We start from the raw sequence: 17666 nt of genomic DNA, 5'->3' as shown, positions 1-17666 counted from the left end.
GAACAACAGTTTTAGTCGGAGAAGTTGGCTTTAGTATTGTGAGATATTTATCATTCGCTGTCTAAGAAACCCACAAGTTCCCGCTTCTTCAAAATCACTAAAGACTGGCCACGACGTCAAAGTGCGGCATTGAAATCATTTCTTCCTCCCCTGAGTCTGCACTCTGGTTAAGATGGGATTCTTACGAACCTTAGAGAGTGCCCGAGGCCAGGGGTAAAATAGGAGTGCTTGGTTCACCTGCGAAATAACCTGGACTAGTTGGCCCTTAAATCCAGGCCTATGACATCATCACCGGCATTTGACTTACGCGTTGCAAAAAAGTTGTCTCTTCTCTCTCTATCGCACGTGCAGGAGAAATTTTGTTACAGAGCAATGAGCGAGGAATACGGCAGAAATATGGGCGCATATGAAGATACTGGGAAGATTCAGCGCAGGCCGGATGACCTTGAAGCTCACCACTCAAGAGGCATAGTGAGGTCTTTCGCCACCGTCTAAACTCACGGAGATGGGATCATAGAAAAGCAAATGCCACGCTCGAAAGCTCCTTAGGCAGTACCAGAGCACATTTCACGGTCAGGGTAAAAGCGACCTCTACCAGTCAAGAACCCTCCCACGTCGCGTGCTCCGTGGCGTAAAGCATTCACTTCGCCTTCCAAGCCACTCTTCGCTACTGTTACGTCCGGAGATTCCAGGCTTCCCAACTTCGCAATCGAAAAGCTCCTTTGTCCTTTTTCTTCTTGAACTCACTTAGACCCACTTCGCTCTTTGGGGGCGACGTATATACGCTGCCTCCAGCTTGTCACCAGAGCCAATCGATGGAAGAAAAACGGCAGACGCCTTTTTTCGAAGAAACCCACGCCGAAGCAGATCTTTTCGGAAAGCAGCGGCCCTACTCCAGTTGCGTTGCGGTTCAGGCCGCGACCGATCTGGGTCTTGGGGCTCTGTAAGCTGATTATACGCCGGCGTCAGATGCGGGCGTGCAGCCACGGAGACGACGAAAGCTGAAGCCTCCTCCTAAGTCGCCGGCCATTAGCGGGGAAGTGGATTTAGCCGTCTACACGCAAAAGTGGAGAGGAAAGAGGGGCAAGAGGTTGCGGCTGTGGCTGTGGATCTGAGGCTGAAAGCCTGCCCGCACTGTGAGCCGCGAACGGGGTCGGCCCAGCGACTGACGCTATTCCGAGCTTGTGGCGGTCCGATACACGGCCGTCCATTAATCTTGGTTTTGTGAGGGCGGAGCCGTTGTGATAATGTGGGTAGCGCAGCGCAGTCTCAATGCAACCGGTTCAGAACCGTGTCTTTACGGAAAGTTTTATAACGAGATTGAAAAGTTTTTTTTTTCATCGAGAAATGCTAACACAGCACAGAGATAGCGTATGGCAGACAAATATGTGCATCCACTAAGCAAAGCCCACTGAAGCCTATACAGGAAATGCGCAGGATGTTGCCGTATAAATAACCGAGTAAACGCCAAGTACTGGAGGCAGACACGAAAAGGTCCACTTATTGCCCACAGATAGAATATCCAAAGAAGGCCAGAATAAAGCTACAGAAAGTCTATAGAATAGTAGGCTCCCTGAGGGAAATTGACAGGAAGATATCGCTTGGGAATACCCCAGGAGTAAAGCTAACAAAAACAAAGAAACAAAAAAAGACATAAGACGCAGCCTTAGGTTCAACCTCGGAAGGAATCGACTATTCCTCATGTGTCTGGTAAAAACACTCGTGCGAGCCAGACAGCTTCGGTAAGAATTCTCGTCCGGGATTCTGACCTTGAAAAAATTGGATAACCGGCGGGTCTACGCGAATAACTCGTGAGTTATAATCTTGATCATCTTTATTCTGTGACCCTGAAAAAACGAAAGCGCCATGAAGAGCATTCGGAGGTCTTCCATCAAAACATTCTTATGAATGCAGCCTTAGAGCAGGCTAGCACTTGCTCCTGTGAGCTCTTACGACGCCTTGGCTTAGAACTTCGGGACTGTCGTGAATGCCGACTTAGACGGTTCAGAAACATACCCTCAGGGCTGGGGAAAAATTTAACTTTGTATATGCCAGACTCTTGAAAACTTTAAAAGGGCGCAAACACACACGACCACAAAGTACAAGAGACGAGACACAAGCGCACTTTGTGTTGTGTGTTTGCGCCCTTTTAAAGTTTTCAAATATGAACCAACTTGCCCAAAAAGAAGTGTTAATGCAGACTCTTGAAAGCCGGAAATAGCTAAACATGTCGGGTGACGCCCATTCTAACACTCGGTGGTTTTACAATACCTTATCTGTCTGCCAACAGGTGGCTTGAAAACTTTTAAGTAACCCAATTACGGACTTTTAAATTCTGCGCTGCCTTCTTGATGAGTGAAGCATAAACAGTCGACGTACATACCAGTCTCCCTGAGGAACGTACAGTCTTGGCCAAAAGACTTAAGGCCACAGCGTTCAGCTCCAGAGAAATGAATGTTCCTGGAATGCTCTGTGTAGCGGGTCATTCAAAACACAAGTCAAGCAGGAGGCTGCTCTGACGCAAGAAGAAACCTTCTGCTATAATTTCAAGGTCACTCGGTGTTTAATAGCGCCGCAATGGCTCTGTTATGCGGCTGAAGCGAAAAGCCTTTGGCCTTAAGACTTGTGACCAAGACTGTAGACAATAAATACATTGCTTAGCACACCTTAGTTCGAACAAAGATAGAAGCGACACGCAGAACAAGGAACCGTTAAAGAAATCAACACTCATTATTCCCTCGATTTCCCGGCCAATGACGTGTAAACGTATTAGATTGGAAGGACTTTAAGACCTGGGCTGAATTTAACTTCGTAAGCTATCCAACATGAAAAATATAACACTACTACAAAGAACCCGTCTTATTGAAGAGGACCTGATACTGCACTATAAGCAAGGCCTCTGTTCAACATTGAAAGGCATCCAACAACAAAAAGCTGCGAGACCACTGACGGCCAGCAACAGGCAATCAATGTTACTTAGTTGCTTACGGGAACACAACGGAACTTCACCGCTACTGCTACTAACACTGCTACCAGTTAGATCCCATCTTTTAGCGTCATTACGGCTGGATAGTACTACTACCGCTAATAATACTAATCTCACTCCGTATAGGTACTTTCGCAACCGGTAAGACTAAGCAGATTGGCCACCAACCGAGCGGCAAAGCGGTCAGCCTTCCCACAGCTTTATCCCAGCCAGTTTAGCACAGTCAGTGGTCGTGACAGCAAACAAGGCCCAAAGAAAAAAAAGGGGGACTATTTACGCCAGCCACGCTTCGGAAGAACTGCTCCGGAGACCACCGCCAGTCGAGGCTTCCAAACAAGGGCAAGAGACTGTCATTGCCACGTCCTCAGCCACAGTCCCGCTTTTTCCTTATACGTGTACGAGCCGAAGGGACCGCGGCCACTTTTTGCCGTTTTCTTTTGCTTTGTTCACTTGTTTGTTAGGTCGCTCGTTGTGCCTGTTCTCTTGAAGTCGGAAAGTGCTCGGCCTGTCTATGGCGCACGACTGCGGAGTAAGGGGGGGGGGGGGGGGGGGGGGTGCGCCGGACTGAGCAAAAACAACTCCCCGCTGGGATTTCCATGGCGACCGAGGCTCGGTGATATCTCGGACGACCTCGCCGACGCCACACACACACACTTTCACTGCGGGGCTTCGCGCTTTCGTGCCGGAAGCTTGACCCGCCTACGCTCGGTGAGCGTAGCTGGACAGCGCCCTAGCTACGAGCTGAGCGTAGAAGATACGTGTGAGGGTCGCGGTAACTGCGTTATACTCGCTAATGAAAGTGGCGCAGCTCTTGAGATACTGGCTGGCTGCGGACACGCTGGTAGATGATTAACAAGTTTCCAGCTGAATTAGCTTATCGTGGCGATGGCTTGGAAGAGCACTTCGACGCCATAGCGTAAGTGAGGAGAGAGAGAGAGAGATACTTTATTGAATAAAGGAGAGGAGCGTAAGAGAGGAGAAGCAATTTTCATTCGCTTTACTACTTTGTTTTAGCCTCTGGCTTTATAAAAAAAAATAAAACAGCGCGATGTACAAAGACACAACAAGAAAGGTCAGGCCAAGCGCTGACTCTTTTCTGTTTCGTGTTTTTTGTTTTTGAAGATTTTGCAGCACCCACTTTCCAAGAGTTATTTTCTACTACTTTTCGACGCTGGCTTTTTTTTTGTTGTCATGTCCAACATTCTTGGTCAAAAACTTTAATATTAGAAAATTGCAAAGTAGTGTTACGTAAATACTGAAGGTAGCGGTCCATTCTTCCGATGTGTAGCAAAAGCTTTTTCTAAAGATTTTCCATTGCTCGTATCCAGCAGTTAAAACTGCCATAGGAAAACCAATGGGGAACGCTTTTGACAATAGCAAAAACGTTAATAGCCCCTCTAAAAAATGGCAGCCTCCCGAATGGAGATCTGTGGATATACTGATTGTTATAATGAAAGCATACAATATATGAAAAAACTGCGTTCATAAAGTCTTTCCCGTTCAAAAATGCTTTTAACCAGAATTGTTGAGTACGCTCTCTATACTTCGTGTGGCGCCTACAGCTCATGCAAATAGCGATTATTATGTTCCTATTCCCATATTGCAGCATTCACCGCGTATTGGTGTAAGCACGAATTCCGAATTAGGTTCAGTGTAATCAACAACTGAAAGGAAAAGGATAGAAGACGGTAAGTTCAGAGAGAGACTCGTGTAGATTAGTGAAGAAACTAGTTAATAACCAAGGTGAAATCCAGTGAAGAAAATGAATCTGGCCGGGAAGCGTGTTGCTAAGCCTAAATAACTGACTGCCTATTAGAATAATAAAGCGTATACCGGGAGGAAGCATACATAACCACCGGCAGTGGAAAGTGAGTAGACAGCCGGTGACATGAGGATGGTGGCTGGGATAGAGTGGCAACGAATAGTTCAGAACACGGCATCCCCTATACTCTGTCCCAATTTAACATGGTGTCGGTGTCCTTGACGAACCCTCTCCACTTCACGCTATCATTAGCGCTGTCACTCATGACCTCGATCGCCTTTAGATCTTCCTCCACATCGTATTGATATGTCTTCATGGTTCGTGCTTTCGGGCCTGTTGGTAAAATTGGTAAATTGGTAAATTGGTTTTTGAGGAAAGGAAATGGCGCAGTATCTGTCTCACATATATCGGCGGACACCTGAACCGCACCGTAAGGGAAGAGAGGAAGGTGGGAGCGAAATAAGAAAGAGAGAAAGAGGTACCGTAGTGGAGGTCTCAGGAATAATTTCGACCACCTGGGGATCTTCAACGTGCACTGACATCGCACAGCACACGGGCGCCTCTTGCGTTTCGCCTCCATCGAAACGCGGCCGCCGCGGTCGGGTTCGAACCCGGGTACCCCGGCTCGGTAGGCGAGCGCCTTACCACTGAGCCACCGCGGCGGGTGGCCTGTTGCCACCAAATCCAAGTTCAGTCGCCTTCTTTCCAATGTGTTCGTCACCGCCCCTCCTCCCCGCATGACCAAGCCATCGCAGACTTCGCTCTCGAATATTTCCTTTCAGTATCTGTGAATTCGATCGTGCCTCCTATGTGGTCGTTCCGGATTCTGTCCATTCTTCTCACTGCAAATATGGCTCATACTGTCGTCCGTTAACAACGCGTGTCACACGCGTTCAACTCGGGAACTAAAACAGAGAGAATGAAACAAATGGTTTCTTCAGATAGAGGAGGAGAAAATGAACCTAGAAGACAAGTGCGATGACTGTAGATTAATTAGTTAATTAATAATAGGCAAAAATGTCTAAATTGCGTGGAAATAGCGCGGACGTCGATACAGACACAGGAACGGTGTGACGTTCACATCCACCGGAGGTCGTCACGGCATATAGAAAATTGTCACAGAATGTTCGGAAAAACGTCACATTTGTGTCAAATTAGATGGAAAAATGTGTATTTAGGCAGAATTTATACTTAAGATCCCCGAATGTATAATTTGGGCACCGATATAGCCACGGGAACGGTGTGACGCCACACCCACCGGAAGTCGCCACTGCATAGTGTCCGCGGCTTTCACCTCTCTACAGTTTAGTTGCCAAAGTGCACTCTCTTTTTAATCCCAGCAGCCTCCGAACACGGCTTATGGAAGGTAAATGTAAAGGCTTATCTCCCATTCTGGAAATAGCCTGCATGCAAGCAGGTTGACCGCGTAATTTTATATATCTTTCTAGTCTAATATTCGCTATGCCCGTGAAATTCGCAAAGCGAAGTTTTAGTGTTAAGAGTTTACCCTCCTGTACGTCGCATGGCCAAAACACCTGAAGAGCACAACTTTTTGTCTATTCTCTTTTTTTCCTTGTTTACATTTTCGCACGGCTGAAGTGATGGTAGAATTACGCTTCCGCGAGTACTTTAATCTTCTAAAGAGTCGCCCAACTGTAGAGCCATCCTTTTGCTTTGATAGAGAACTTTGTGAGACTTTTTTCCTTCTTTTACAGCAATTAGTGCTGACTAACTACAAAAAAAAACTGTCAACGCGACGCTACGCCCTCCTGCGGAACCATACCTGAACAACAAACTCCACGTACTCTTCATTTTACTACATGTTTTTCATTACATTTACGCCTTTTCAACTGCTTCCTACCGTGCGGTTTTCGGCCTATTCTCCCTCGTTGTATTGCAGGTAGATGACGCACGCAATGGCGAAAACTGTAAGGTTGCTTCAGGCCGTTGTACGAGCGGGAAAAACAACTAAAATGTTAAAGGCAGCATCACAAAAGTGTACTTTGCTCAGGTATAAAATGCAACAGAAAGCGACACAGGCCTAAGGCGAAAAGCGGGGAGCGCAACAGAATTGAAAAAGGCAAAAAAAAAATCTTATACAGCCTTGAAAAACTATTTGGGAAGATTTCTAATTTGGCCGTTTATACAATCCGCTCTGCTTTTTTTTTTTTCACTTCGCGCACAAACATTCCGATGGCCTCCTCAACAAAGCTCGTCCTAAAAAGATGAGATAAAAAAAGAATTCATCCCCACAGGCCCTTTACAGCGGTGTTACAAAAGCTCATAACTTCACTCCCTCACGAACGCTCTCGAGAGGGGAGGTAGAGAAAAACATTAAGGGTGTGGGGAAGGGGGGGGGGTGCTTTTGTTCGTTCGTTTTCGGATTTGGGGAGTAAACACCATCTCGCACGGCTTTTCGCAACAAAAGCGCGCTATACCATGCGATGCTTTGTGCCTTTTGGATCCCGTGATAGCAAACACAGGTAGGAGAAGACGATGTAATCCGCGCAACCGGCAATGTAGTTGGCGTTTTCTAAATTGAAATTTATTTCCAGACTGAAATTACATGGAGACCGAAATTGCAAGCTCAAGAGCAGAGCGGAGAGTAGCATTGCCACCCAACTATAAAGAAGCTAGATGGGAATAGAAACGGGGTTACCAGAAAAGAAACAGCGTCATAACTGCCTCATTCCAGAGGGGCACCTGAGCTTCTATTTGGAGGGAAGGCATGAAAGAGCCACGTGGAAAAGAGGGGGAGAGAGACTAGACATCAGAAAAAAGGAGCTACTGCTAGGGCTAGTTGGTATATGATAAGGGTACACGCTTGGCCTTGTTGGTTCATATTACACGGCAAAAGCGTAGCGCAAAAAAGACGAGGACTCAGAAAGACAGCCACACACAGCGCATGGTATATCATAATTACATTTATTGAAATGGCGAGCTAAGCAAAGGAAAGAACGCGCGCACGCACGCACGCACACATACACACACATCCGTATCGGTATCCACGAATTCACGACTAGGAGTCGAACCCGCGGTACCGTGGACAGCTCAGCTTCAAAGGCCACTGCGCGAGACCACTTATCCTACAGCCTAGCAAGAGAGCAGCAGTTCGCAATTGGTGGCGAGGTGCTGGAAGTAGTAAGAGAATATGTCTATTTAGGGCAGGTAGTGACAGCTGATTCGGATCATGAGAGGGAAATAACTAGAAGAATAAGATTGGGGTGGTGAGCATATGGCAGGTTATCTCAGATCATGAATAGCAGTTTACCAATATCCCTCAAGACAAAAGTATACAACAGCTGAATCTTACCGGCACTCACCTATGGGGAAGAGACGTGGATAGGTGTCACGCTAAGAGATCGGTAGCGGGCGTAGTGGGTGAGGGAACAAACGCGAGTTAATGACATCCTAGTCGAAATCAAGAGAACGAAGTGGGCTTGGGCAGGGAATGTAATGCGAAGGCAAGATAGCCGGTGGTCCTTAAGGGTAACGGAGTGGATTCCAAGAGAAGGTGAGCGTAGCAGGGGGCGGCAGAAAGTTAGGTGGACGGATGATATTAAGAAGTTTGCAAGGATACGGTGGCCGCAACTGGCAAAGGACGGGGTTAATTGGAGAGACATGGGAGAGGCCTTTGCCCTGCAGTGGGTGTAGTCAGGCTGATGATGATGATGATGATGATGATGCACCAAACTCTCGCGCGGTTTATTGCAAGAGTGTTGGTCGTCTTGATCAACTTCCATTTGCTCCGCCCGGCGGTACTTCCCGCTCATCGTCGTCTCCTACGTAGCACAAATCCGTGCTTTCGCCCTGACTTGACTGTAGTCTACATTCTCTGTAGTTTTTTTCCCCCTATCTGAAACTCATCTTGGGGCACTGAGGCCTCACCATTGCTCGGTGGCAGTCCTGGCAGTTTGTGAGCCTTCGCTACAAATGTGCTGCGTTAGTTAATTGGTATCCTCGTGCAAACATTTCTGACGGCTCTTTTTCAAGGCGATCCAAAACTTTCGCACTGACCCTATATTCTTTACGAAAACACTTAAAAAACTGGTTAATTGTGTTCGCTACTTAGTAATTAGGTTTCCAGAAGAAGAAAATGACGCTGACAAGGCCACGCGACACCCACCAGCACTCATATGCCTCCATTCGCCTAGAACATTCATATTTATAAAAATCTTGGTGATTTTTACCTGGGTCATCCGGTACAATAATATTTTAGTGTACCCTTCATCGTTACAGGATATTCAAAGCAGTTTTCTGTTCTTGCCTATCTGTCCTAAATGCTGACCCGCCTCCCACCCGGATATGAAGCATTCCCGTCGGGAAGACGAAGAAACTGGTTTGGGCGAAGAAAAAGGACGACGATTGAATATTCCCTCACGTGCCAGCTGCGCTAGCAAAGGCGCCATGTTGAGCCGTGGAAGGATTCCAAGGCGCATTGATAAAGCCTGCGGACCACTTGCGACTCCCTCACTCGAAACCCGGCCTACCGACACAGCAACTTCGAAGGGAGCAGCCATGGACATGGCGGCGACTCTCTCCCAAGATCAGAACTCGATGATCCTGGACGCTGTTACACCACCGCGACCAAAGACTCCGCCATCGCCTCTGCTTGATCACCTGTCTTCCATGCCGTCTATGGACAGAGAGAAGTGGCTGGGACACTGGCGCCGAATGCACTTCTGCCTGTCCGAAGGCAAGGAGGCTGGGGACGTCCTGGCTCAAGGCACCCCAGCAGCCTTGACATTGGAAGACCTGTTCTCGAGGTGGCCCTCCACCCGCCTGTACCAGGAGAGGATAATCATGGAGCTGGCTAAACAAGAAGTCAAGGCTGCGGGCACCAGGACACTTCGCTGCAACTCAATGTTCGTCGCGCTGGCCCGGATGCCTTGGAGCACGGTGGCACGCCCACTGCCCACGTCTACCACAGCAAGTGTCGTGGCTACTCCAGCTGGACAACCGACCTCGGTTACTGCTTCATCCGGGTCCTCGGCTGAGACAGCACCAACTGCCATCCTGCACCAGCCAACGGTAAGCCCGACAGCTTGTACAGACCGGATCTTCGTCTGAAGACACTTCGTGGTCTGCTCTGTTGGGGGATAGAATTGCTGCGCCCTGTTTTAATGATTCCATTCCTTTTTTTTCCTCCAGAGGAACGGGAGGAAGGCGGAACTTCAGCCGGTCGCTGTCCCTCCACAGAGCTTCTTCTGCGGCGACGCAGTGGAACGCCCAGCGATGAAAGATTGCCTTTTAGACTTCTGGACGATAGCCTCTACCGGTACAGGGCCTGTAAGGGCAAGGCTGAACTCGACACGACTTTGGGCAGCTGGTGGGACCGGCTGGAGACTTGCCACAAGCTCTGCCCGTGGTAAAGCACCAGCGTCAGCGCCCGACGCTGTCCTCAGGCAGAAGACAAGTCAGGATCGTACCTGCCAATCACCGCTGTCGCCCGCGAAAGACCACCCTGCCTGCCGCTCGCCTCATTCGAGCTATTGACGCCCGAACTCGATGAGGCAGCGACAATCAGCCAATCACGTGCCGCTCGCCTCATTCGAGCTATTGACACCCGAACTCGATGAGGCAGCTACAATCAGCCAGTCACGTGCCGTGCGCCTCATTCGAGCTATTGACACCCGAACTCGATGAGGCAGCGACAATCAGCCATCACGTACGCAGGAGTGGACTTCCTGCATTCTTTACTTTTTATCATTATTTATTCGGTTTCAAGAGTACATTACATGAATTCGGTTCTTCTGTTGCCCTCAGAAGCCTGAGGGCGTTAAGAAAAATAAATGCGAACTATTTCCGAAAGAAAGTTGTAGGTGTGGCTGTTTGCAACCGAATATTCACGAAGACGAACACGGCGCGAAGTCGCGTGATATCGCCCGCAATTGAATAAATCGGCCACTGAGCGAATGGCAAATAGGTCAATCTTTTACAAGAAGAGGCTAAAAAGCTCTGTGCAAAATATTGAAGCCAACGCACGCTTTTCATGTGCACATTTGTAGCTATTTGTACGTTGACAGGTTTGTTTGTACATTATTGAATGATCGCGAACTTTTGCGATCATGTTTTGCGATCTTGTGTTCATAAGGTCTAATATTCAGTTCCAAGTCAATCGTTTATTTCTATTCATTAATACAGTACTCAATAACTTTGACCAAGCATCGATGCTTATATGGCAGCGCATAGGCAGGACCTGGTTCGTTTCAAACCCGCATTAAAAAACCTATTTGTGCGTAGCGACTAATCCGATGGGTACTAACCCCGAGCAGAATCGTCCGCTTGTGCCGTTGTTGTTGTTGTTGTTCACCTCTTAGTGTCCACCTGTAACGCGAGCGCTCCATCCCGCAGCACTGCCCGCTCATCGTCGCCTTCTTCGTAGCGAAAACCCCTGCTTTCGCACTGATTCTAATGCAGTAGACATGCTCTGAGTTTATCATCTTGTGTATATCTGCATTTGTATCTACACTTTAATGCATTCGATGATTTGCATCCAGCGCTCGTAATTTTTATTGCGTTTGTGCTCATTTTTTAACATTTAAATTTTTGCCTCGCTTGAACTTGCGTGTTTAATTAGTATATTATCACTCTACATAATTATCTCCCCCCATCCATTCATCCGAGCTAAAATCCTGACAACGAAATTGAAGTATTCATAAATACGAATAAATAAATGGGTTTAACACAATTGTTCTGAATCACTAAAGCTTCCAGCTGGCATGTTATGGCGCGCGAACGGCTATATTCAGCTTAGTTTTCGAACCCTTCGCGGCAATATGCGCTTGACGGCCCCTGTGTTGGCATGCAAAATGAATGCAAACACAAAAGCACTTTTTTTTTAAGGCAGATGCCTGCGCTCATTACGGCAGATCCCGTAGGGCTGCGCTGAATGTGTTTTCGTTTTCCTCTTCTGTATGCATTGGTAAATCAAAACATCCAAAATTCACTAATCCACTTTCATTGCGACTTGCTCTGACATTCATGAAAAAAAAAATACGTAGAATTGAGGTCGTTAAAGCAGTGTTGAGTTACAGAGAGGATATATGAGGATACGTGAAGTTGCCTAATACATCCTCAAGGAGGGCAGGAATTCTTGTGCAATCTAGACATGTTCCTTACCAAAATAAAATCAGGACAGTATCTCTCCATCCGATAATTATCGATGAAAGGGTTAGTCGCCACTCAGAATCCGTGTGACGTCGGCTGCTGCTTGAACAGTTAGTAAGTGAGTGTATATATTATGGGACGCAGCGGTCACTACGGTCATATTTCGCGACGCAGACTGTGGAGTGAGTGAGATGCAACAACTTCATCCGCAGCGTTGTTTATATTTTGGGGGCACACTCAGGACCCAAAGAACACTCTTGAGCGAGGCACTAAAGCTGCTGTAATGCATTTAAGGGAAATCGCCGATGCGGAGCAGATTTTGTACTGCGAATAATTACTCATTTTCGTCCCCGCACCCGGACAAGTTCTCTAACGGCGAAGCTTCTGGGAAGGCTGCATGGCTTCCCTTTGTAGCCGCATGTCTTCACTCAGGTCGACGCTAAAAACTAAATACTCCACAATTTAAACTAATACTGAAGCACACACACCGAAAAGCACGCAGGGCGGGCTACCGGTACCGGTAACTGTAACACGGTATGCTAAAGGTGTCTATAATTAGCGCAGTATTACACAGCAATTCACATGCCTTTCGGAAAAGAAATAGAATACTCTGTAATTGAAGTGGTTTTCTCGCCAAACCGTCGACACGTAATAGTCCCTGAGTCTATGAACCTCCTGTGCTAAAAAATAAACCATGGCAACTCCCTTCCATTACAGGAGCCAATCAGTGCACGTTGCTAGGGGTCAGGCGTGGACGATATTAGACAGTACACAAGGGCCTCGGATATACCGGTAAATTTTCGACAGGATGTCTAAGCAAGGGTCTAAGCCTCGCCTAATCCGCTGGGCCCTTCTGCACTTTCATTAGCTGTCAAAAGCCTGGACAACGGAGCAAGCAGGTTGAATAAGAAAACAGAGACCTGCATAATCGCGTACATGCAAATCTTAAAGAGCAGTGTCAAACTTATAGAGGCCTAAAACGTTGAGCAATAGAAGGAGAAACTAGGAAATGACATAAAATGGAGGTCTTTGTACTCAACAGACCCTCAAGGCTTCTTGAATGCTGGGCACAATCCCTTCCGAATTGCGCACGTAGCGCGGAGGAGGCCTACGCGGTGAAGAGATTCCAGCCCTTTTGGGAAACGAGCTCTTTAAATCGTTGCATCCTTGGTTCCACAAGAAGGACTAATGTAAATCTTCTCTCGGATCTCGGAGCGCACTTCCAAATACTGACTGTCATCGCGGGCTTTCTTCCATTTTCTTAACTGCCACGTGCTTTGTACAGTCCCGCGGCGAAATTTATTCGAGAAGTTTCCAGAATGAAAGAATAACTTTAATTAGGCCACGCGACGCTCAACAACATTGATTCGGCTTCACTCGAATAGCACACTCTTATTTATAAAAAAACCTTCGTTGGTTTTAGCTGAGTAATCCGTAACAAAGGAATTATAGTGTACCTTTCATAGTTACAGGTACTTCAACGCAGTTTTCTGTTCTTGCCTTTCTATCCAAAACGATGACCCGCCTCACACTCGGATATCAAGCATTTCCGTCCGGAAGACGAAGAAGCTGGTTTGGGTGAAGAAAAAGGAAGATGATGGAACGTTCTGTCACGTGCCAGCTGCGCTAGCAAGGAAGCCATCTTGAGGCGCGCAAGGATTCCAAGGCACATTGACAACGCTTCCGGAGCAGTTACGACTCCTTCACCCGAAACTCAGCCTAGCCACACCGCAAGGAACTGTAAAGGAGCGGACATGGAGACAGCGGCGACTGTCTCCCAAGCTCGGCATTCGATGATCCTGGACGCTCATGCACCACCCGGACCAAAGACTGTGCCACCGCCTCTTCTTGATCGCCTGTCGTCCATATCGTCAGACGAAAGACAGAACTTGTTGGGACAGCGGCCCCGAATGCACTTCAGGCTGTCCGAAGGCAAGGAGGTTGGGATCGTCCAGGCTCAAGGCACTCCGGAGGCCGCCGCGACATTGGAAGACCTGTTACCGAGGTGGCCCTTCACCTGCCTTTACCAGGACTTGGAAATCATGGATCTGGCTCAACAAGAAATCAACGCTGCCCGCACCAGGACACTTGCCGACCCCTCAATTTTCGTCGCGCTGGACCGGATTCCTGGAAGCAAGGAGGTAGGCCCACTGCGCGCGTTTACCACAGCAAGTGTCGTGGCTACTCCAGCTGGACAACCGACATCGGTCACTGCTTCATCCGGGTCCTCAACTCAGACAACGGCAACTGCCATTCTGCATCAGCCAAAGGTAAGCCCGAAAGCTTGTAAAGGCCGGACCTTCGTCTGAAGACACTTCGTGGTCTGCTCTCTTGGGGGATAGAATTGCTACGCCCTGTTTTAATGCGTCCATTTCTTTTTTTTCCCCAGAGGAACCGACGGCACAAGGAACTTCAGCCGCTCGCTGTCCCTCAGGAGTGCTTCTTCTGCGGCGACGCAGTGGAAGAGCCAGCGATGAAAGACTGCCTGTTAGACTTCTGGGCGACTAGCGCTACCGACGACTTTCGCACAGGGCCTGTAGGGGCAGAGCAGAACTCGACGCGCCTTTGGGCGACTGGTGGGACCGGCTGCGGACTTGCCCCAAGCTCTGCCTGTGGTGAAGAACAAGCGTCTGCGCTCAACGCTGTCCGCAGCAGAAGAAAAGTCAGAATGGTCCCTACCAATCACCGCTGTCGGCTGCGAAAGATCTGCCTGCCTGCCGCTCGCCTCATTCGAGCTATTGACACCTGGACTCGATGAGGCAGCGACAATGAGCCAATCATGTGCCGCGTGCCTCATTCGAGCTATTGACATCCAGACTCGATGAGGCAGCGTCAATCAGCCAATCACGTGCCGTGCGCCTCATTCGAGCTATTGACGCCCGGGCTCGATGCGGCAGCGATAATCAGCCACCACGTACGCAGGCGTGGTCTTACTGCATTCTTTACTTGTTATCATTATTTTTTGGGTTTGAAAAGTACAATACATGAATTCGGTTTTGTTATTGCCTTCAGAATCCTGAGGGCGTTAAGAAAAATAAATGCGTAGTATTTCCGAAAAAAAAGTTGTAGGTGTGGCTGTTTGCAACCGAAGGCTCGAAGACAAACACCGCGCGAAGTAGTGTGATGACGCAAGTAACTGAATGAATTAATCGGCCAATAAACGCGTGGGGAACAGGTCCATACCCTACAAGCAGAAGTTAGAGCGGCTACAAAATACTGACGCCAAAGCGGGAAGCACCTCATATGCACATTGGAGGCATATGTACTTTGAGAGGTTTGTACATTATTGAAGGATAGCTAACTTTTACGATAATGTGTGGCGGTCTTGTGTTCATAGGGTAAATTACTCAATTGAAGTGAATCGTTTATTTCTGTTTCATAATACAGTATTCCAATAAAACTCTTACCCGGTGTCGATGATTGTACGGCAGCGCATGGGCACTTGAAGTGCGTATTTTAAACTTATTAGTGCGTGAGCACTAATCATATGGGTAGAAACGCCGAGCAAAATCGTCCCCCTTATCGTCGTCTTCTACGTAGCAAAAATCCTTGCTTTCGCACTGCTTCGAAAGCAGTAAAGATTTTGATTTTTTGAGTTTATCATCTTTTGTACATCTGTATTTTGTATCTATGCTTTAATGCATTCTATTATTTGCATCCTGCGCTTGCAATTTTTATTGCGTTTGTGCTCGTATTTTTTACCTTCAAATTTTTTGCCCGTTTTTGTATCTTTGATTAGTATTGTATCGCTCAGTATAATTATCTCCACCCGCCGCTTCCCGCGCGCTAAAATCCTGGAAACTTAATTGCAGTAATCATAAATACGAATAAATAAATGGGTTTAACTTGATCGATGTCACTATAGCTTCCAGCTGGGATGTTATGGTACGCAAACGCCTGCTTTATTTTTCGAACCCTTCGCGACAATCAGCAAAATCAATGCAAAAACAAAAGCACTTTCTTAAGGCTGATGCCTGAGCACATTACGGCAGATCCCTCAGGGTTCCACTGAATTTGTTTTCGTTTTCTTTTTCTTTATGCGTAAGTAATTCAGAACGTCAGAAATAACTAATCCATTTTCAGTGCGACTTGCTTTGACATTCATGAGAAAAAAACGTATCACTGAGATCGTTAAAGCAGTGTCGCAGTGTCGAGTCACAGTTCGCATATGAGAGGACATGGAAGAAATCGCACGATCCATCCTCCGGGAGGGCAGGAATTCTTGTGTAATCTAGTCAGGTTCCTTAGGAAAATAAAAACAGGACAGTTTCTCTCCATCGGATAGTTATTTGTGAAAGGGTTAGTCGCCAATCAGAATCCGTGTGACGCAAGCTGTTAGTTGTCCAGCTAGTAAGTGAGTGTATAAATTTTGGAACGCGGCATGCAGTCACTACGGTGACGTCAGTTCGCGACGCAGATTGTAGATCGAAGCATTTTTGTCTGGGAGACGAAGAAGCTGGTTTGGGTGAACAAAAAAGGAAGATGATCGAACGTTCTGTCACGTGCCAGCTGCGCTAGCAAAGAAGCCATCTTGAGGCGCGACAGGATTCCTAGGCAGACTGACAACGCTTGCGGAGCAGTTACGACTCCGTCACCCAAAACCCGGCATAGCGACACCGGAAAGAATTGGAAGGGCCTGGATGCGGACACTGCGGCGACTCTCTCCCAAGCTCGGCATTCGAAGAGCCTCTCCTCCGTCTCGTCGGAGGACAGAGAGAAGTGGCTGGGACACCGGCCCTGAATGCACTTCAGGCTGCCCGAAGGCAAGGAGGCTGGGAGCGTCCAGGCTCAAGGCATCCCAGTGGACGCAACATTGGGAAACCAGTTTTCGAGGTGGCCCTTCAACAGCCTGTACCAGGACAGGGAAATGACGGAGCTGGCCCAACAAGAAGCCAAGGCTGCTGGCACCAGGACGCTTGGCGACCACTCGCTGTTCGCCGTGCTGACCCGGATGCCTGGAAGTACGGTGGCAGGCCAACTGCCCACGTCTACCTCAGCAAGTGTCGTGGCTGCTCTGGCTAGCCCATCGACCTTGGTTACTACTTCATCCGGCTCGTCGGCTCAGACAACACCAACTACCATCCCGCATCAGCCAGCGGTAAGCAGAATTACTGCGCCATTTTCTTTCCTCAAAAAGCGGTGCGTTCAAAGGGCAAGGCATGGCGCAGTATCATCTCAGTGGACACCCGAACCACAGGAAGGGAGGAACGCCACCACCCGTTCGGCGCGATGCCTTGCCCTTTGAACGCAACGCTTTTTGAGGAAAGGAAATTCTCTGTCATCTCGGTGGACACCCCAACCGCACCGTAGAGGGAGGAAGTGGGAGTGAAAGAAGAGGGAAGCTTCTAGACAATCATCCGTTAGCCTCAGCCGCTCATTTTGGCGACCGAGGCACGCATAAATCTCCCAGCACATGGGGGCCCTCGTGTGGTGAGTATAATGCCATGTAGAACAAATGGGCAAAACTTTCATAAACATAAGCTTTACTAAGAGCACTACCAAGACACACCACTAGCCAAACCAGGCGCAGCCAGGGCTATTGCTTTCGCAACTTACCGGGCTTAACCAAGCTAAGCGTCTGCCAATTTTTTTTTTTCTCCAGAGGAACCGGAGGCAGACGGAACTTCAGCCGCTCGCCGTCCCTCCAGAGAGCTTCTGCTACGGCGACGCAGCGGAACGGCCAGCGATGAAATTCCGCCTTTTGGATTCCTGGGCGAGCTCCTCTGCCGGCGACTTCCACACAGGGCCTGTAGGGGCAGGGCCGAACTCGACATGGCTTTGGGCGATTCGTGGGACCGGCTGGGGACT

The 17666-nt window shown here is 48.3% G+C and overlaps 2 protein-coding genes across 4 annotated transcripts in view; one reads left to right on the top strand and one right to left on the bottom strand.

Annotated features, from left to right (window-relative positions):
* Positions 1-17666, bottom strand: part of LOC149330409 (cGMP-inhibited 3',5'-cyclic phosphodiesterase 3A-like) — a 321644-nt gene that overhangs the window by 199838 nt on the left and 104140 nt on the right. The gene's annotated exons all lie outside the window — the stretch shown is intronic.
* LOC149330411 (uncharacterized) lies at positions 9156-10402 on the top strand. Its single transcript, XM_089561246.1, has 2 exons — positions 9156-9772; positions 9900-10402. The coding sequence occupies exons 1-2, from the start codon at positions 9156-9158 to the stop codon at positions 9985-9987; spliced, it is 705 nt and encodes a 234-aa protein (XP_089417372.1). The 3' UTR covers positions 9988-10402.

This window comes from Amblyomma mixtum, chromosome 9 (assembly GCF_055824585.1).
Source record: "Amblyomma mixtum isolate Tamu chromosome 9, ASM5582458v1, whole genome shotgun sequence".
Lineage (NCBI taxonomy): Eukaryota > Metazoa > Arthropoda > Arachnida > Ixodida > Ixodidae > Amblyomma > Amblyomma mixtum.
This window is presented reverse-complemented; position numbering and strand designations above follow the sequence as displayed.